At 39.2% G+C, this 21,532-nt stretch overlaps 1 protein-coding gene across 1 annotated transcript in view; it reads left to right on the forward strand.

The window, feature by feature from the left end:
• Positions 1–20,124, forward strand: part of dapp1 (dual adaptor of phosphotyrosine and 3-phosphoinositides) — a 30,669-nt gene extending 10,545 nt beyond the window's left edge. Inside the window, exons 7-9 of the mRNA XM_085257999.1 lie at positions 1,331–1,416; positions 16,964–17,051; positions 19,414–20,124. Coding sequence (XP_085114125.1) covers positions 1,331–1,416; positions 16,964–17,051; positions 19,414–19,437 — 198 coding nt within the window. The 3' untranslated portion in view covers positions 19,438–20,124. The remainder of the gene's footprint in view (positions 1–1,330; positions 1,417–16,963; positions 17,052–19,413) is intronic.
• Positions 20,125–21,532: the final 1,408 nt, after the last annotated feature.

Here is a 21,532-nt window from a genome sequence, read left to right on the forward strand (position 1 = left end):
CCAGCTGAAGTCATTATCAGCGGGAGACAGAGACTACCATGAATTGGAATCAGAATCAGAATCAGAATACTTTATTAATCCCGAAGGAAATTAGGGAGACGGCTACATGCACAGTTTGTCACGATCTGCGATGGCAGACCGTGTGGAGTGGAGATCAGTGGACCCAATTGCAGACAAACGAAATATGGAAACGGAAATAGATTATAACAAGAAGTGTGGCCGAAAACTAAACTAGTCACAAAAACCTAAACTGGTAAAACTAAATACATGAAAACCAGGAACACTAGGAAATACATGAACACTTGAGATAAGGGAAGGTTAACAGATGATGACATGAACAGAAGGAGACTTACATACATATATGGGTAACGAAATAAGTAGAAACACACGGGGAACACAGCTGACACAAATGAACATGACGCCACACGGGAAGCAAAACTAAACACGCCGAACACGGAACATGGGTTTGACAAAATCCACTTTAAATGCTCTACTCTAGAACCTTACCTGGCTAAAATCTAAGACAACTGAATGGAAGTGAAGAACCTGTTCTCCTCTTCAGTTTGCCCTATCATAAACTCATCATATTCTGTGTTATGATTTATTTTTATTGTGTTTGACAAGGTTTGTGGCCTTGCTGCATGTGTCACAAAACGCATCTTCACTGTTTACATGACTCCGCTTACGATCAGCCAACATTGTCAACTGAATGAGCTGTGACACATTTCGTATATCCCTATGACAGGCGGAAGAAGAAGTAGTTCCTACAAATTGTTTATACTATTCCAAAAATATAGTTACTGTACTTTCTACCATGTTCCTGGTAATGATAAAGTCCAGTTTTCCCCAAGTAACTAAAATATTGATATTTTAATATGAGACTATTCTAGAACACAGATATCTTGTACTGGAGGAATTGATATTTCAGTACTGAGCTGCACACAACTAAAAAATATTAGTGATATAAAGAATACACAAGCTGCCCGACACCTAGCAATGCAGGCAGATGAGCGTATACACATCTTCTTTATTGAACTTACACATTAAAACATAAAAAGCAGTAACAAAATGTAAACAAACACAGTAACCTGTATTACTGATGTAATGTAACATAGAAAGCTGTTTCGATGTACAGAAAATCCGGAGCTGGAATGAGTGCCAGAGGACATAGCTAGACTTTTACTGGAAGAGCTAAAAATAAATAGCAGCTGCAGTTAAAAATTGTCCTACAAAAATAAGGCTTTGCTACATTTATGTCAGGGAAGGTGTTTTTTTTTAATGTACCTGTTTATGTGCACAGTAAGTATGTAGAATCATTTTTCTGTTGCAGTGTGAGGAGCCCATTCGAACCTTAGATCTGAGGTCCTGCTCTGCAGTCCAGTTTGACTACTCTCAGGATAAAGTCAACTGTTTTTGGTAAGTGACCCAACAACAGATTTGAGGAACGTGCCTAACTAGAATAAAGAGAAAGTGATCATTTACTTTAAGGTGGATATTGGAAAGTTAACTGAAACACAACACAGCGTTTTGTAGATGTGGCCAACACATGAACTTTCACTGCCTTACCTCTCAGCCTGATTTGGTATAATTTTACCAAATTATTAACTTGAATTTTTGTCACAACCCACACTCATATTCAGATATTGTTATTAATAATCATAATTAATAATCATTTTGGAGGATTTACAAGCTTTGAACTTTGGTTAAAATCTGGAACCCAAAATAAAAATATAACATTAGGAAAATATGGAGAAATCTCTGTATGGAAGGTACAAGGCAAAGTAGAAATTGCTGGCTAGGCTCAGTAACACTCGGAGCCACCACAAGTTAAAAAGTTGATTTAAGAGATACTGAGCCAAAATGGAAAGCACAAATTGTACCTGTGACAGTGAAAACTATTGCATGGTTATTTAAAAAAAAAAAAAAAAGGGGGGGGGGGGGGGTCTAATGTGTTTTAGCAAAATGTCAAAATAACTTCTAAAGAATATTTAGCAGGCAAGAGTCCTAAATCTGTCCATCTACAGTTGAGAACACTCAGTTTATAAATAGGTATTATAAGGTTATAAAGAGGATCCTAGTTAAAAATGACTTCTCACAGAAGTATACGACGCCAAAGTTTTGAAATCCATGTTTGGATGCAGAGTGTGTTTCTGAGATGTTTGGGGCCAAATATTATAGCTTCAGTTTTCCATGATTTTCTTCATATTTTATTACCAAGCAGTCAGATTTGCTCGTAATTTCTGTGAATGGTTTTGAGGAGTAGTTCTCCAGGCTTTCTGGAGGTCTTTCAATGTTTTTGTTTGTCATTGGCTGCCATTTCAGTCATTTTCAGTCAGATCATTCTCAGGTGAATGTGTTTTTCTTCTTTTGTTTAACCACTTATCATGGACCTATCAATCACTCAAGCAAAAGGCAACTAATTCAACTAAGTCAATGGGTGAACCAGTGTCCATAAAAGACAACAAAGAACCAGTTTTAAATCTCAAAGACCTTCAAGGAATTTGAAGCTTGTCACAGCAACACCTCATGTGTTTCTGTTTTTTTCAGTTGAATCTGTGAAAAATGCCAAATACAACATAGTTTGACAGTATCAAATAATATTTTTGCATAAACAATATCCAAAGACTCTATTGGCCTACATTTTAACATATGTTGGCATGGTGTGCAATAAAACAAGAAACTGGACAAGTGGGAGACAGTAGATCTAAAAACAACAAAAAACCCTGCAGTGGATGGTGTCATAGTCCTGGGTTTGATTAAAATCATTAAGATAGGTTGACTTGTGTTCTTGTGCTGTATTAGTTTTCTGTATTAGTTCATCTGGAGCTCTGTTTTCCTAGTGCCTCTGATTTTTCATTATTTATATTCCTAGCTTTTGATTTCTTGTATTTATTATGTGTGTCTACCCTTTTGTGTCAAGTCTCTCCTGGTCTCTTCTCAGTGTTTTGTTATCTTTTTATGTCTGCATAGCTGTCTACGTGCAAACTAATACATTTGAGTCAACATCCATCTTCAGCCCTCCCTTGCACAGTTTCTCCACATAATGAACAATATGCATGTCATGACCGTGTGAATGGAGTTGTTTACTCTGACCCTGAATCCTCCCTTATTTATGCTGAAATCCAGTCTTTAACCTCCTAAGACCAGAACTCTTTCATGGCATGCATTTTTAATTTCTCTTTGCCATTTGGGCTGATTGGGACCAGATGAATGTAAAATTGTTTTTTTTACCTGATTTTTGTTTCTGAGAAAAATTAGATCCGCATATGATGACATTTGCTTTAAATTTTGATAGAAGAGAGGCAGTACAATGTCCTCATAAATGGATATCAGGCCCTTGTAGAGCAAAATTTTGTATTTTGGTCTAGACAACCCGAAATGTGATGTCCACATATGTGGACGCCAGGTCCTAGGAGGTTAAGTGATGACGTGGTGAACCCTGCTTCGGGGTCCAAACTACTCTGCGTTTAATAAGGCTGTTGGATTTTGGTTTTTTTTAACATGTTTTAATGCTTTGTATCTTGTTCTAATTAATGCGAACAAGCCCCTAAAAACAGCCAGTGATCACTGTCGGCTTCTCTCAGTTTTTATTACTGCTATTGATTTTAAAGCTCAGTTTTTAAAACAATACGATGTAACTACAGCCCAGCCCATGCAGCTATGTATTAATGACTAACCTTCAGAGATGGGCAGTAACGCATTACTTGTAACGCGTTACTGTAATCTGATTACTTTTTCAAGTAACGAGTAAAGTAAGGGATTACTATTGCAAAATCGGTAATTAGATTACCGTTACTTTCCCGTAGGAACGCTGCGTTACTGCGTCACTAAAACCGTGATTTTTTTGCGAGAATGTCTCATGACAGTGACGTAAGCGAGTGCGCCGTTAGTGACAACAGCTGTGTGCAGATCAACAGTGGATCACATATCGATTGTGGGAGAGAGTATGAGCGTGCAGCGTTTAAAGCGTGGAAGTACTGACCTTACTTTGAGTTTGATTCCATAAAAAGTGACAAAAACATTAGTGTCCGCTGTGCGTGGGAAGAAAACTTCTTTTTACAGCGAAAAACCCCTAAACTTCCAAGCAAGCACCGAGTAGCTACGACGTAATGGGAAACTCACAGAGAAACTCGCGGATTCTTCCACTGACCGCGGCACACCTGCACCAGGGTAAACCTCCGCCTACCCCACTCCTGCTTTACAGGTGAAAATAGAGCAACAGGACCGCTGAGTCTTTGACTTTATTTATTTTCTGCTGTGTTTTACTTGCATCTATTTGAAAGACTGAGTGTAAACACAAAAAATATTTTATTTTATGTGCTGGAATGTGCAGAAAATAGGTTTAGATAAGATAAGATAAGATAAGATAGAACTTTATTAATCCCTCGGGTGGGTTCCTCTGGGAAATTCGACTTCCAAAAAGCACAGCAACGACCGAAGTTACAGTTACAGAATTGTTATATATATATATACACACACACACACACACACACACACACACACACACACACACACACACACATATATATAAATACAGAGACAAATATAAATAAAATATACAAAGGGGATAAATAGAATAAATAGGAATAAAAAATAAAAATACAAGTGAATTGCACATTTCAAGTATTGAGTCTATTGCACCGTTGACTATTTACAAAAAGTATTGCACAAGGTATTGTACAGTGAGGTGAAGAGGCACTACAGCTTAGTTGTTCCCCCCTCCTTTGTCCTCCTGTTTCCCCTCCCTCTCCCCTCCAGAGAGGAGTTAAACAGTTTGATGGGGTGTGGGACAAAGGAGTTTTTAAGTCTGTTAGTTCTTGTCTTGGGGAGAAGCAACCTGTCACTGAACAGACTCTTCTGGTTGTTAATGGCCGTGTGCAGAGGATGCCCAGCATTGTTCATAATGTCCAGCAGTTTCTTTAATGTTCTTTTCTCTGCCACTGTCACCAGAGTGTCCAGCTTCATGCCGACCACAGAGCTAGCCCTCCTGATCAGTTTCTCCAGCCTGCATGAGTCCTTCTTTGCTGTGCTGCTCCCCCAGCACACCACAGCATAGAAAAGTACTCCAGCAACCACCGACTGGTAAAACATCCTCAGGAGCTTCCTGCAGATGTTAAAAGACCTCAGCCTCCTGAGGAAGTACAGTCGGCTTTGGCCTTTTTTATACAGGTGCTCTGTGTTTCATGACCAGTCCAGTTTATTGTCCACCCACAGCCCGAGGTACTTGTACTTGTTGACCACCTCCACCTCCTCCCCCTCTATCTGAACCGGCAGTGGACCTTCTCTGGACCTCCCGAAGTCCACAACCAGTTCCTTAGTCTTTGAGGTGTTGAGTTGCAGGTGGTTTGTGTGACTCCATGCGACAAAGTTCCTCACCAGACTTCTGTACTCCTCTTCCTGATCATCCCAGATACACCCCATGATGGCCGTGTCATCTGCAAACTTCTGAATATGGCATAATTCAGAGTTGTAGCAGAAGTCAGAGGTGTACAGGGTGAAGAGAAGAGGGGACAGCACAGTTCCCTGTGGTGCTCCTGTGCTGCTGACCACAGTGTCAGACGTGATGTCCTTCAGCCTGACGTACTGTGGTCTGTCGGTGAGGTAGTCGGAGATCCAAGCCACCAGGCAGGGGTCCACCTCCATCCTGTTCAGTTTTTCCTGAAGCATACAGGGCCGGATGGTATTAAAGGCACTGGAAAAGTCAAGAAACAGGATCCTGACCGTGCCTTTTCCCCCATCCAGGTGTGAGTGGGCTCTGTGTAGGAGGTACAGGATGGCATCCTCCACTCCGACACCCGCCTTGTATGCAAACTGTAGTGGGTCCTGGGCATGTTGTACCTGTGGTCGGAGGAAGTTGAGGAAGAGCCGCTCTAGAGTCTTCATAAGATGTGACGTCAGTGCCACCGGTCGGAAGTCATTCAGCTCATTGGGCCGGTTCCTTTTAGGGACCGGGACGATGCAGGATGTCTTCCATAGGGCGGGCACTCTCCCCAGTCGCAGACTGAGGTTGAAGACTCGTTGTAGCGGCTCCCCAAGTTCAGCAGCACACGCCTTAAGCATCCTAGGACACACCTTGTCTGGGCCTGCTGCCTTTCTGGGGCGAAGCTTCCTCAGTTGCCTCCTGACCTGATCCACTGTGACACTGGGACACTGGGAAATGTTAAACTCATTTATTCCAGTCAGAGAATGTTGCATATAATTACATTTTTGCTTGATGCATAAAGTTAAAAGATTAAAACTAATAAAACAAGTTAAAAAAAAGAGACTTTTCCCTTTGATTACATTTTGTATGATGGATTATGCAGAAAAAGTAGAATTGGGCTGAAAGATCTATCGCTTTATCACCTGTTCAGGTTGTAAATCGTGTTTTTAAAAAGTAACTAAGTAACTAAGTAATTAATTACTTTTGAAAATAAGTAATCAGTAAAGTAACGGGATTACTTTTTTGGGGAAGTAATCAGTAATTAGTTACTGATTACTTTCCTCAAGTAACTTGACCAACACTGCTAACCTTGTGTTGTGGATGGATTATCTCAGAATCAGAATCAGAAAGACTTTATTTATCCCCAAGGGGCAATTAACATACAACAGAGCAGCATGGTTTTAAAGATAAGGACAGGGCATAAACAGGGGTAAGAGTGAGATAATAAACACACAGAATATACATTATATACACAGTTTCAAAACTGCACAGTTTTAAAATTAAAGTGACTGAAAGATGAATAAATAACTGTAAGTGAGTAAAAGTGAGTAAAGTGTCGGCAGTATAAAAAGAGTGTAGTTTATGTTTCTGGTGTGGGAAATGGTCTTATCGGCTGGAGTTAAAAAGCAGAGTGGGGAGAAGGTCATGAGGCTTCCCAGGAAGGGATAGTAAAAAGTCATCATGATGGCTGTGCTGACTCCAAAGGAGTTGAGTTTCGTAAGGAGGTATAGCCGTTGGTGGCACCTCCTGAGAATCTCCTCTGTGTTGGCAGAGAATTTCAGGAGGTTGTCAAAGATGGTTCCCAGGTATTTGTACTCCTCAACTCCCTCCACTGGCTTCCCGTGGATGATGGTGGTAACTGAAGCAGCCAGATCCCTCTGCTTACTGGAGAAGGTCACCACCATCTCTTTGGTTTTGCTCACGTTCAGTTCAAGTTTGGAGCTGTCACACCACTCTACAAACTCCTGCAGAGTGGGCCTGCTGGTGTTGGCCAGTAGGGTAAAGTGTCTTGCCCAACGACCAGGACAGAGAGAGCAGGGGGATTGAATCGGCAACCTTCCGGTTACAGATGAGCTTCCCAATCCCCTGAGCCACAGTCGCCCCCCACTTCATTTATGTTGGAAGTGATAGCAGAGCTGTACGTTTTAATTTTTCAGAAATCTCTCAGTCAGAACATGCTATATCATGCTTAGGTGGAAACTAGCGAGCTAACTTCTAACTCTGTTAAATGTAATAAATCCTGTTTTCATGGATGCCTGGATGTTAAACTTACTTGTTACACCTGGTAAAGCAGCAACGCTGATCATTTTATTACAGATGAAAGAATTTATACAGTTTTTAACTCTCAGTGATGCTGCAGTGTTCGTTTGACTTTGGGACCTGAAGCGGTGTTTGGACCTAGACATGGCTAATAACGTCAGACTTAAAGACCGGCCAGGTCTAGGCTGCTGGGGGATTCCCATGATGCACTGAGTGTTTCTTCTTCACTCACCTTTCTTACTCACTATGTGTTTGTACACCACTCTGCATTTAATCATTAGTTATTATTTATCTCTGGCTCTCTTCCACTGCATGTCTTATTTCTGTCTTTGGCCCCTCAACCCCAAACCAGTTACAGCAGATGGCCCCGCCCCTCCCTGAGCCTGGTTCTGCCACCTGTTTCCACTTGTTAAAAGGGAGTTTTTTTTAAAAGGAAGAATGTCTTAATACATTAACAAAAGCAAGGTTGCAGTATGATAAATTATGCACCAACAGAGCAGAAGCAGCTATGGCCAGAACTAGATATCACTACTATGAATTTGGAAACAAAACAAGTAAATTACTGGCCTGGCAAATTAAGAAAGAAACATCGGAGAAATTTATACGGACAATTCTAACGGAAGATGATAAACTTTTTGATGAATCAGTACTCATAAATGCAGCGTTTAAATGGTTTTATGAAGATCTGTATAAATCTGAGCAAGGGGTCGATGGTACTGCTGCAAAAAGATTCATAGATGGAATAACCCTTCCTAAATTACATAATGAGGACAAAGAACTGCTTGATGTAGATATAACGGAGATGGAGGTTCTTCGAGCCCTCAAGTGTTTACAAAATAATAAGACCCCTGGACCAGATGGATTCTCAGCTGATTACTATAAGGCCTTTTCTAATAAATTATTGACACCACTTACAAATATGATTAAAGAAGCCTTAGAAAATAACAAATTACCGGAATCACTGGAAAATGCAACAATTACATTATTGCCAAAGCCGGGCAAGGACAAACAGAGATGTGACTCTTATAGACCACTTAGCCTTTTAAACGCAGATTATAAAATATTATCTAAAATAATTGCACATAGATTGGAGGACATTATGCCTAAGATAATAAATGCCGATCAAACAGGCTTCATTAAAAACAGACAGGGAGCAGATAATGTGCGGCGCCTGCTCCACATATTGAATGCCGCTCAAAAAAAATCAAGAACCATTGCTAATAATTTCCATGGACGCTAATAAAGCATTTGACAGGATTGAACCAAACTTTCTATTTCAGACAATGGAAGCCATGGGCTTCGGAGAAAAGATCACCCGCTATGTTAGGATACTATTTAACGCCCCCAAAGCCAATATTATAACAAATAATGTGCTTTCTGACACTTTCTCCCTAACCAGAGGCTGTAGACAAGGCTGTCCAAGTTCTCCCTTGCTCTTTGCAATTGCGATCGAGCCACTAGCAGTGGCCATTCGTACTAATGTTGCTATATCTGGAATCAAATTCGGTACAAGTGAACATAAACTTTCCCTATATGCAGATGACCTCCTACTATATATAACGGACCCTCTCAAGTCAATTCCCTCATTAATGAATTGTCTTAAAGAATATAGTGCGGCTTCAGGATATAAGTTAAATTATACCAAAAGTGAGATTATGTCATTAAATATACAAGATAATCGTGTTAGAGCTCTTACAGATCCACTACAGTGGTGTAATAATGGATTTACATATTTGGGCATACAAATTGGTAAATCTGAGGATAAAATATTCAAACTAAATTATATTAAACTGTTGGAGCAAACTAAACTTAATACACAGAGATGGATGGATTTTCCATTATCCCTCATAGGGAGAATTAATGTTGTTAAAATGAACATTTTGCCTAAGTTTACCTATTTATTTCAGTGTCTCCCTATAAATGTTCCTAAAAGTTTCTTCAAAGAATTAAATAAACTTATAACCTCCTTCATATGGCAAAAGAAAAACCCAAGAGTTAAACTCTCCTCATTACAGGCCCCTTATTCAAGGGGAGGACTCAACCTACCAAACTTTAGGAATTATTATCTGGCCTCCCAATACCGATCAATTTTGATCTGGTTACATGCAGAGAGGAGTGAGGTTCGATGGGTTCCAATAGAACAATATGAGGTGAATCCCATATCATTAAAAGACGTCCCATTTCTAGGTACGAAAAAATGTTTATCTAAGCTCACAAATAACTCGATAATATTAAACACCTTCCGTGCCTGGCAGGAATCCCACTCACTTCTAAAAATAAATATTTCTTTTCTTAGAAGGACACCCCTATGGGGCAATCCTGATCTCTCACATCATATTTCCGACTCCATATTGCGGGGATGGAAGGATAGAAATATTCGAACTGTTGCCGATCTATACAATAATGATACATTTATTGACTTCCAACAACTAAAGGAAAAATTTAAACTTCCAGACCAAATTTTTTTTAAATTTCTACAAATAAGAGACTGGATCAAAGAAAAAACCAAAGGAACATTCCCTGAGATTCCTAAAGAAAGTCCTTTTGAAACGCATCTTTGCACCAAACCATGGAAGTCAATAAAAGGAATAGCATCTTCAATATACACTATTATTAATGAAATATTACCTGACTGCAACAAAACGTCTCTGAAAAGAAAATGGGAGGCAGATCTGGGCTATGTTTATGAAGAGGTAGAATGGTACCATCAAAACAGAGTTTCAAGATGGCGCCAGTGTGTGTGGCTCGCCGTCTGGCTCTTCCTCTGTTGTGTTTGCTTATGTTGTTTTTTATTGCTAGAGTCAACTCTCTTTTAATGTACAATCGCCAAAAACTTTTGGACCTCCGACCAGTTGCCAGTGATCTTACCAATACAACTTATAATGGACATAAGGCGTTACCTCCATTCCTGTCTGGGATACCAGCTAACCTCTGTCGGACCCTGGCCCCAGCCTCACGGCGAAAGCGTTTCAGACGCCGGGGCAAACGTAGCGGTCTACTCGTGAAACTTAAGGCGTACTTGGTGCGCTCTTCTCCGGCTCTTTGGAACGAACGTGGATCGGTACCTTGTCATGCCTTTTCTCCGTGCTCTCTGGAGCCCATCGATGCCTGGCTGGTGCCCGTTGTTGGCTCGGATCAGATGTCCCAGCCACGAAAGATTTCCCCTCATCTTCGTCGGCACGGTGCGAACCTACAGATCCTGCGGCCGCTGCGTCGGGTCTCGCTGTCAGCCACGAACACGCTGACCTCCACCAGGATTGGATTGGTGAACACTAGATCGCTGAGTAATAAAACTTTTATTTTAAGGGATTTATTTATGACCCAAGGACTGGATTTCCTCTGTATAACTGAGACATGGTTGAGGGCCGGTGAGTCCAGCGCTTTTACAGATCTCTTACCTGATGACTGCTGCTTCTTAAACTCTCCTCGAATATCAGGCAGAGGAGGAGGACTAGCGGTTGTTTTTAAGAAGCAGTATAAATGTAAACCACTGCCATTATTAACCTCACCTAGTAGCTTTGAACTGAGCATGTTTGAGCTAGGTCGGTCTCACACAGTGCTGTGTGCTGTGGTTTACAGACCCCCAAAATACAATAAGAACTTCTTAAATGACTTTTCTGATCTGTTGGCTGAAATTATGCCAAAATATGATCATGTCCTTATTATTGGGGACTTCAATATTCATGTGTGCTGCCCTGACAAGCCAATGGCAAAGGACTTTTTAAATCTTATTGACTCTTTTGATCTTGTGCAACCTGTGTCTGTGCCTACACAAAAATATGGGCACACGTTGGATCTTGTTTTAACTCACAATTTACCTGTCTCTAACTTAGAGGTTTGTGATGTTGTATGGTCAGACCATAGGCCTGTCCTGTTTGAGGTTTTCCTTCCTTGTACTAAAGTTAATCTTCCTCCTGTTGCTGCTAGGAGCTGTCGTATTTTTAACCCTTCCTCTGCTGGACAGTTCTCTATTGTTTTTAATCAGAACGGCGGCCTTCCTGATTTCATATGCAATGATACAGAAGAGCTGAGTACGTGGTTTTATTCTGTCTGCCAAACTGCTTTAGATTCAGTGGCCCCCTTTAAGCTTAAGCAAGTTAAAGCCAAATCTGAACCCTGGCTGAATGAAGACACCCGGGCTGCCAGAAGAAAGTGCAGGAGAGCTGAACGTAAATGGAAGAAGGATCAACTTCAGGTGTCATACCAAATGTTACAAGATTACTGGAATTCTTACCAGAAAACTGTAAAAGATGCTAAGAGGAAACATTTCGCTACTATTATTCAGGCAAACTGTCGTAAGCCTCATGTCTTATTTAAGACTATTGACATGGTCCTTCATGCTCCACAGACTGCTGGTGTCGAGTCTTCTCAGGAAATTTGTGAAAACTTCCTACACTTTTTTATTGATAAAGTGCTATCTGTCAAAGCACAGACTTCCCAGTCCGTTCCCGACCCTTCTACCCCTGTCCCTAGTTCTGCTGTCTTTGACAGGTTCGAGCCAGTTTCCATGCTCTGCCTGCAGGAGTTGGTTGCTCACATGAAGCCCTCAGCTTCCCCTTATGATGCTCTCCCTCCTCGATTTTTCAAAGAGGTTTTTCTCACTATAGCATCAGCTGTACAATCCATTGTAAATAGTAGTCTGTCCTCTGGTGTTGTACCTGTCAATCTCAAACATGCAGTGATTCAGCCTCTACTCAAAAAACCTGCTCTTGATCCTGATATTATTGCGAATTACAGACCTATTTCCAAACTGCCTTTTATCTCAAAGATTCTTGAAAAGGTAGTTTACAAGCAATTAATGTCCTTCCTAGAAGAACACGGTATTTTAGAAGTTTTCCAATCTGGTTTTAAAGCTTTACATAGTACTGAATCTGCCCTTTTAAGAGTTTTTAATGATGTGTTTTTGGCAAATGACTCAGGTGACTGTGTTATTATTGTGCTGTTAGATTTAACTGCTGCTTTTGATACAGTGGATCATAATATTTTAATTTCCCGTTTAGAGCAGTTGGTGGGTATGCGGAGTACCGCACTGCAGTGGCTCAGATCCTATTTGGCAGAGCGAACGTTCTCTGTGAAACTAGGGGAGTTTGTATCCTCTACTGCTTCTCTTCAATGTGGGGTTCCACAGGGTTCAGTTTTAGGCCCGCTTCTTTTCTCTCTATATCTCCTACCCCTTGGGTCTATTTTCAGGAAACATGGGGTTTCTTTCCACTGCTACGCCGATGACTCCCAGATTTATTTCCCACTTAAAAAGATAAATGGCTTCTCAGTAGACCCGCTGCTCAGATGCCTTGATGAAATAAGGACTTGGATGGCTTTGAACTTTTTACATTTTAATGAACAGAAAACAGAAGTGATGGTTTTTGGTGGCGCTTCTGAGGCCACTATTATAGATCTTGGTTCACTGGCACAGTATGTTAAACCAGTCATCACTAATCTGGGAGTTAAAATAGAGGCAAATCTTAAACTTGAAAGCCAGGTCAGAGCTGTTGTAAGATCTAGCTTTTTTCATTTGAGGGAATTAGCCAAAATAAAGCCTATCTTATCGAAACAGCATTTTCAGACAGTAATCCATGCCTTTGTTACTTCTAGGCTGGATTATTGTAACGCACTTTATTTTGGGATTAGTGATGCGTCCATTAGGCGCCTGCAGGTTGTGCAAAATGCTGCAGCACGTCTTTTAACTGGAACAAAAAAGTTTGAGCACATTACCCCTATTTTAATTTCACTCCACTGGCTACCTGTACATTTTAGGATTGTTTTTAAAATTCTCTTATTTGCTTTTAAATCTCTTAATGGCCTGGCCCCCCCCTACCTCTCGGAGCTACTACAACCATATACACCTGCCCGTTCCCTTAGGTCCGCCAATCAGCAGCTCCTTAAGGTACCGAAAACTAAGTATAAATTTAAAGGTGATCGTGCTTTTGCTGTAGCTGCTCCAAAGTTGTGGAATGATCTACCCTTGCATGTTAGGCAGGCCTCTTCTGTCTCTGAATTTAAAAGTCTTCTTAAAACATATTTATTCGCTGAAGCCTTTGGCATTGATTAGAGGGGTTGACTCAATTTGTTTTAACATATTTTAATTTATTGTATCTATTTATTTTATCGTATCTCATTTTAATTTTCTTTACGTATGCTATTAACATGTACAGCACTTTGTGAAACCCTGGTTTTATGTTAAAGTGCTTTAGAAATAAAGTTGGTATGGTATGGTATGGTACCATCTAATGGAACAGGCACAGACCATGTTAATTTCTACAAATCATAGACAAATGCAATTTAATATATTCCACAGGACATATTATACACCTTACAGATTACATAAAATTGATATTAATTACTCTCCCAAATGTTTGAGATGTAAGGTGATAGATGGTGATCTCCTTCATATGCTGTGGAATTGCCCAGTAATAGAGGAGTTCTGGAGACGGACTACTGAAATAATTTCAAGGGTAATTGGGATCCAAGTCGAAATGGACCCAAAACTATGGATTTTAGGTGACATAGATTCTATAAATGTGGATTACCACAAGAAATATTTTATTTTACTTGCGAGTACTGCAGTTAAAAAATGTATTCTGACACATTGGAAATCTGAAAATTCTCCAACACTGAGATATTGGATTAATGAGTTAGCATCCTACTGTACACCTGAGAAGATTTCGCATAGTATAAAAGGGAAATACCGAACCTTTAAAAAAATTTGGGGACCATTTCTTTCAGTATTACCGTCTTTGGACTTGACAGAATATAGAGATGACGTAAATTCCTCTGGGTTTACCCTGAATTGATCCTCGGTTAGGCCCTTCTGATCAGAATTCTTGAATGTTGTGCTGATTCTTGTGTATAGACGGGTGTAAATATGGGCTGTTTGGATACACGAATGTGATGAAGTTGAGAGCCATACAGGGGTAAAGGGGTGGGGGGATGGTGGGAGGGGTTCACACGATATGTTTTTCTTTTTTTCTTCTTTTTTTTTCTTCCTTTTTTAAAAATTATTATTTTTTTTTTTTATTTATTTATTTATTTTGTTTTGTTTTAAATTTCTGTAATTATCAATACTGTTACTATTATAATTATTATTTTTATTATTATTATTAATACGCCCGTATTTTCTGTGCTCGGTCCTCAGATGGTTGAGGCTATGTTTGAAAGATAAAGATACTAGAGTGTGTTCCTGAGAATTTTTTATTTTTTTTTGGTCATAATGGCCAGTCAAGCTTTGGCTAGTTGATGATACCTACTCTGTCCCATAACTGTGAATGTCTTTTATTGTTTGTTTCTGTTTGTTTGTTGTTTGTTTTCAATTTAAAAAATGAAAATAAAAACTTAAAAAAAAAAAAGAAAAGAAAAAAAAGGGAGTTTTTCTTCCCACTATTGCCAAATCGCTTAGAATGTAAAGTTCCTTGAAGCAGCTGTTGTTGTGATTTGGCACTACACAAATAAAACTGAATTGAACTGAATTGTAGTTTCTGTTAATCCTTCACTCCTTTTATTGGTTCCTTATTGTTTTGTTCTTTATCCCCTCAGCTCTTTTTTTTTTAGTTACAGATAACCTTAGTTCCCTTTTCTGTCCCCATTCTTTATTAGGTTCCCATCTCTGGGTCAGATATTTTCATGTTTATGTTACTTCCCATGTTTTTTGGGGTGGTTTTTGACACTTGTGTTTTGTTTTTAGTTATACTTCGTCTCTCTCATCCACCATTATTAGTTTCAGCTGTGTTTGTTCCCCCTTCCTTCATTATCTTGTGTGTATTTAAAACCTCGATCTCCTTGTCTTCTTTGTCACGATTAACAGCTTGTTCGCTGTTGTTTCCTGTTGTCTGCTGTTTGTGATGCTGTTGCATAGTAAATCATAGGATTTGAGAACTTTTTTTCCCCTAAAAATCACAACAGTAGCAATTCTAGTAACTGAAATTGGACTTGATGCATTTGAAGTTGTGGAAGTAAGAGTGGCCCAGGGAGAGAGCGATTTTGCAGCGGCCAATGAAAACATAGGCCAGTTTGAGGAGACAGCGCTCCCAAGGTGGTATATATAATGAGAACTTCCAGACAGGTTTTTAACAACTCTTAAGATTGCACAGCACTGAAGCTGAATGCTGGCAACAAGAATTGCTGAGAGGAGAATAGACTGCAGGCCTCACAGAATGCAATGCAGGAACTTTTACTCCAGCTATTACACAGGAGAGCTTCACGGTTTGGGATTGTGATGGGGTCGAAAGATAATGCTTCCTGAAATCAAAATGATTGAAGTTATGCATAAGCTTCATTTGTTGTCTGTTATGGTCGTACTGACAGTGTGCATGTGAGAATGGATGACTCATGACTGCAGAACAAATCAGCCTATCGGGACAAATAAAGTAACCTGAACATTACAAGCCAAATTTTATGATGGATATGAAAAAAATTACAAATTTGTTGCAAAGTGCTCAGCAGCTGTGAGACCTCTCTGTTTTCCCCCTGCAAAACTTTGTTTGCCACAAAGGCCATTGTGGAAAAATAATTGGGCAAGCCAACAGCACATCTTTGGTCCATTAATTTGACCATTTTCCTGAAACATTTGTTGCATTAATTTGTTTAGTAGACACACTTCTTTGGCTGAATGGAATGCGATCATTTCAGTGTACCTTTTGAAGCTGGATAGTTACACAGGTTGCAATAATGATGCACTGTAACTTTAAAAATCCAGATCCAAATATGTGGCTTGTGCTGCTCCAGCTCTAGCAAAAAATAAACAAACAACAACAAAAAAAAACTACAAGACTCATAGAGCACAACCCTGAACCTTAACTTTTACTTGACTTTACTTTTACTTTTCACCAAAATTAAATCAGCTCGAACTGTTATTCGTATCGACCACCACACAAAATTGAACATATCTTGAAAACTGTGGATGCTAGTCCTGCAAACAGACACAGCTGAGTACATACTCCCTTCAGGGGGAGAATAGCAGCACCAATCACACTTAAAATAAGCACGTTACAAGTTTTAAGCTGCAACTGTATCGCTACACATTTTTATACCTTCAGCAGGCCTGCTTGTTTGTAACGTTACACTGACTTGCACTGCTGTTGTTGGGTTGCATTGTGAATGAATGTATTTACATTTGGTGTGGCTGTAGCTCAGGTGGGGGAGCAGGTCAGCTACCAACTGGAAGGTTGGTGGTTCAATCCTCTTCCAGTTTGGTGTATGAATGCTAGATAGTAAGCGCTTAACAGCTTAGAAAAAGTGCATGTGTGAATGAATTAGTTATATAAAGTGCCTGGTCTTTTACTTCATCCTAGTTCATCCATTGTAGTAAATCTGGCCCTACAGGTCTTTTTTACTGTAAGATAGTGAGTCAGTCAGTTGAATGGGACCCCTCAACAGACAGAAGAAGATGGATGGATGTTTTTTCTTACATGTACATGCACAAACACACACACACACACACGTACACAGTCACAAACGTCAGAATACAGGATGTTGTAAAACTCATCCTTCTGCTCTCTGTGTCCACAGTCTCGTGTTTCCAGATCGAACATTTTACCTTTGCGCTAAGACGGGTGTGGAGGCAGATGAGTGGATCAAGATGTTGAGGTGGAAACTGGTGAGTTTGTCCAAACTGGATGTTTTACATGAAGGAATGTTTTTGTCATCAACTAAAATAATTAAAATCAAACATTTTCTGAAAATGGGATATTGCAGTAGAAGGTTCAACATGTTGAGGGAACATTAATATTTATAAGGCTTAGGTCACGGCTCAGTGGAATTGGCTCTGAAGGAGGATTTGTACTTTAAGCGGTACCAGCATTGTGTGAAGTGTTGTAATAGCTTGTGTAACATTAGGCCACTTCCTTATTACTGACAAACTCAACATTTCTTCAACTCCAAGTTATTTAAATAGCCTTGAGACGATTGCACAGTGATCTGTTAAATGCAAGAAAGGGTTTTTATACCAGACAAAAAATAAGGAACAATCCTGGTACTACTAGTATTACTAGAAAATACCTTAACTATATCTCTCTCATCATAAAGAAGAGCATTACAGCCAGTTACCAGTGAATGTTTTTCAAACGGTTCAAGCACTGTGGTTGCAAAATTCCCCTGAAGCAGTGTACCAGTGACAGCCTAATCTGTCTTAGTTGCACAACCCAGGCTTCAAAACCTGGTGAAAAGCCGTTGTTTCCTTTTCTATTTTTCATATTGGTCCATTTAACAGAGCCAACAAACACTGATAATTACTGTTATATTGCTGTTGTTGCCTCACTGTTTGGGAGAATTTACTGCTACTGCTGTTTTGTTCATAATGTATTCACTATTTGTGGACATTTGTGTGTAGTGTCAGTGTTGGTAAGTTGATTATCCCCTTTTGTCATGGTTGTTTTAATTATGACAAAATATATTAAACCACACTTTGAATATATACTCTTAACTGACTATTTATAAAATACTATGAAAGTTCCATACATGTAGAGATGCAGGGTGTATCTGCATATATATTAAAAAGGAGACAACTATTCATAACGTAACATGAGTTCAGAGGGGGAAAGTATTTCTGGAGTGTTTGCCGGAGCGTACAGTAATATGAAAAGAAAGTTATGTAAGACGCTATGTGGTCCTTTGAAAAATGAAGAATACTCTTATTATTTCAGAGTATTGCTGCTAACGGTGGTTCAATAAGCTACTGAATCACATGGTCTTTTACACAGGACTCTACACAATCCTGTGAAAACATTTTTCACAACATACTGGAAAGTTTAAACAAGTGGTAAGATTTTATAATATTGACACGCTGTTAAGCATAAGTAAGAGATTATTAAGTACTAAGTCTATCCTTTGAAAAGCTCCTTGGTGCGTAATTTATAAATACAGATATAAAAGTTGATTCTTGATTAGAATCGTTTATAACTTGTTCATGGTATTGTTTAGAAGTAATTAACAAACAATTTAGATGTACATTGATATAGTGGGTTAAATAAGCACGTCACCAACTTTCAAAATAAACATATTTCTAAAGGTGCTTTTGACATGACATTCTCACCAGATGTCAGTAATAACCAATCCATTCCACACATGCAAAAAAATCAACCATAGATATCCACAAATCAAATTATGTGTAATATTTAGAAAACATCACAGGGAAACATTGAGCACATTTACTGAAATATATTTAATACTTTGGACAAAAGCCTTTGTGAGTGATGAAAGCTTCAACATGTCTTCAGTATGGAGTCATATGCATTGAGTGCATTGCTTATTGTTTTCTTTGATTCCAATTCTTTCTGTAGCTCTCCTTGTTCTTGGACAACTTTTCTGATCATTCTTTTCACTTCTCTGACTGAAATCTTGTGGGAGCCCCTGGTCATGGTCAGTTTATGGCGAAATTCTATCTATCTATCTATCTATCTATCTATCTATCTATCTATCTATCTATCTATCTATCTATCTATCTATCTATCTATCTATCTATCTATCTATCTATCTATCTATCTATCTATCTATCTATCTATCTATCTATCTATCTATCTATCTATCTATCTATCTATCTATCTATCTATCTATCTATCTATCTATCCGCCCGCCCTTGGTACTTGCAAACCGTACTCAGCACAGATGTCCCTGTACACTATGCTGGCTGCTTGGTTATGGCATTCGATTTATGCCGTGCCTGCTAGCACCTTGCACCCTGCTGTTATGTGCAGAATTGTCTCCTGAGCATTTTACACAGCCTAAACATAAACATTTATAAATTACATACTGAGGAGTAATGTTTTTTAAACAATGAATTAAGCACTTACTGATACTGTACTAATGCTTAATCCCTTAATAGTTTGTCATTATTATACAGTGTTGGGTATAAAGTGTTAGCCAACAAGCTAAATTTGTAGGTAATCTTAAAATGAATAAACTTATCATTTAATGTTTCAAATTTTTGTGTCTTTTTAGTTTCATTTTGATTTTTTTTTCAGTCCCAGATAAGAAAAGGCAGATGATGGCTGTCACTGGAGAAACAAGATGGAAGGAAGACCAACCTGCACTGAAGGACTGAGATCAACAGGATGCACAATAATGAACAACAGGACAAAGAGAAGGAAAACAATCACTGAGCTAATTTAAATTACAATTTGAATTGAATTAGCTAACCTGGATAGCAAGGTGTATCTATAGATTGTATGGGTTAATCACATACAGACCAATACCTGCTGATGGGTAACGCTAAAGAAAATAATAGAATTTCACTCAGATAACTGAATCTTGGAAGCTGTGTTTTCCATATCAGCAGTGTGGCTGTTCTCCACTGACATCTACCATCAACAAGTCATTTTCACCCACAGGACTGCCACTCAGAATATGTTCTCTTTTTATGATCATTATCTGTAATTCGTACAGACAGATGTGAGAAAAACTCCCAGTAGATCAGTAGTTTCTGAAATACTTTGATCAGTCTGTGTGGCACCATCATCCATACCACTTTCAGAGACACTTTAACCATTTTATTCCTTATTCTGATTGAACTCAGCTTGAACATCAGCAGGTTGCTTTGATCGTGTCTGCATGTCTGAATGCATTGAGTTGCTGTCATGTGATTGACATTTGTGTTAACAAGCAATTTAACTGGTGTACCTAATTTGTTTAGTACAATAATTTAATACGATATATTAAAACCACTTGAAAAGCCACAGTCTGTTCATTTAGTGTAAATTTCTTCTTAAATTAGATCAGTAAAAAGTCTGGAGTTCATTCTAAAGTTCATTCTGCATCTGTGAGTCTGCTTGGGACCTGGTAATGTAAATTTTGCTATCAGGCAGTGATTCCTCCTCAGAGAATTTACATTACAATGCTCCAACGATGCATGTTCCCCAAGTTGAGAATATCAAAGGAGTATAACAGGAATGTCAACTCAGCTATTGGGTCTCCAGCTGTCCATGTGTGTATTGGAGTAAAATCTAGTTTAAAGTTAACTCCCATCCATCCATATGTTAGAGCAGAGCAGGAGGCTCGTAGCAAAGGCCTGGCCAGTACAGGGCTCACAGGATGCTGGTGGCTCAGGTTCGACACGATCACGATGCTCATGCGTTCTGGTGTCCTCGAAGTCTCGGGCTGCAGAGGGTATACGGAGTTATTATGCAGTTTGATATAGAACAGTAGGAATGATTTCCTGCATTCTTTTTGGTAGTAGGGTCGAATCAGTGTAAGGTAAAAGTAGCTCTGCTGCCTCAGAAGGCCCAGTAGATAGATAGATAGCAATTTTTCACACCAGCCTATTAATTAATGAAAGACCAAGACAGACTTTTAATTCATTTGAAAGCCTGATGCTTAACATTGTCCACCCCAGCTGTGAAACTCAGAAACCAGTCTTACTTGTTATCATCTATCGTCCACCTGGGCCTTACACAGAGTTTCTGTCTGATTTCTCAGACTTTATATCTAATTTAGTTCTGAGCTCAGATAAAATAATTATTGTGGGTGATTTTAACATCCATGTAGATGCTAAAAATGACAGCCTCAACATGGCATTTAATCTGTTATTAGACTCAATTGGTTTCTCTCAAAATGTAAAAGAACCCACCCACCACTTTAATCACACTCTAGATCTTGTTCTAACATATGGCATCGAACCTGAACATTTAACAGTGTTTCCTGAAAACCCTCTGCTGTCTGATCATTTCCTGATAACATTTACTTTTACAATAATTGATTACACAGCGGTGAAGAGTAGACTTTATCAAAGTAGATGTCTTTCTGAAAGCACTGTAACTAAGTTTAAGAATATAATCCACCCACTGTTATCATCTTCAATGACCTGTACCAACACAGAGCAGAGTAGCTATCTGAACGCTACCCCAACAGAGGTCGATTATCTTGTTAATAATTTCACCTCCTCACTACGTACGACTCTGGATACTGTAGCTCCTGTGAAAACTAAGGCCTCAAATCAGAAGTACCTGACTCCGTGGTATAATTCTGAAACACGTACCCTAAAGCAGATGACTCGTAATCTGGAGAGGAAATGGCGTGTCACAAATCTAGAGGATCATCATTTAGCCTGGAGAAATAGTTTGCTGCTTTATAAGAAAGCCCTCCGCA

This window comes from Mchenga conophoros, linkage group LG19, assembly GCF_057382185.1.
Source record: "Mchenga conophoros isolate Kocher_MC1m ecotype Shallow Benthic linkage group LG19, M_conophoros_male_GT1.1, whole genome shotgun sequence".
Taxonomy (NCBI): domain Eukaryota; kingdom Metazoa; phylum Chordata; class Actinopteri; order Cichliformes; family Cichlidae; genus Mchenga; species Mchenga conophoros.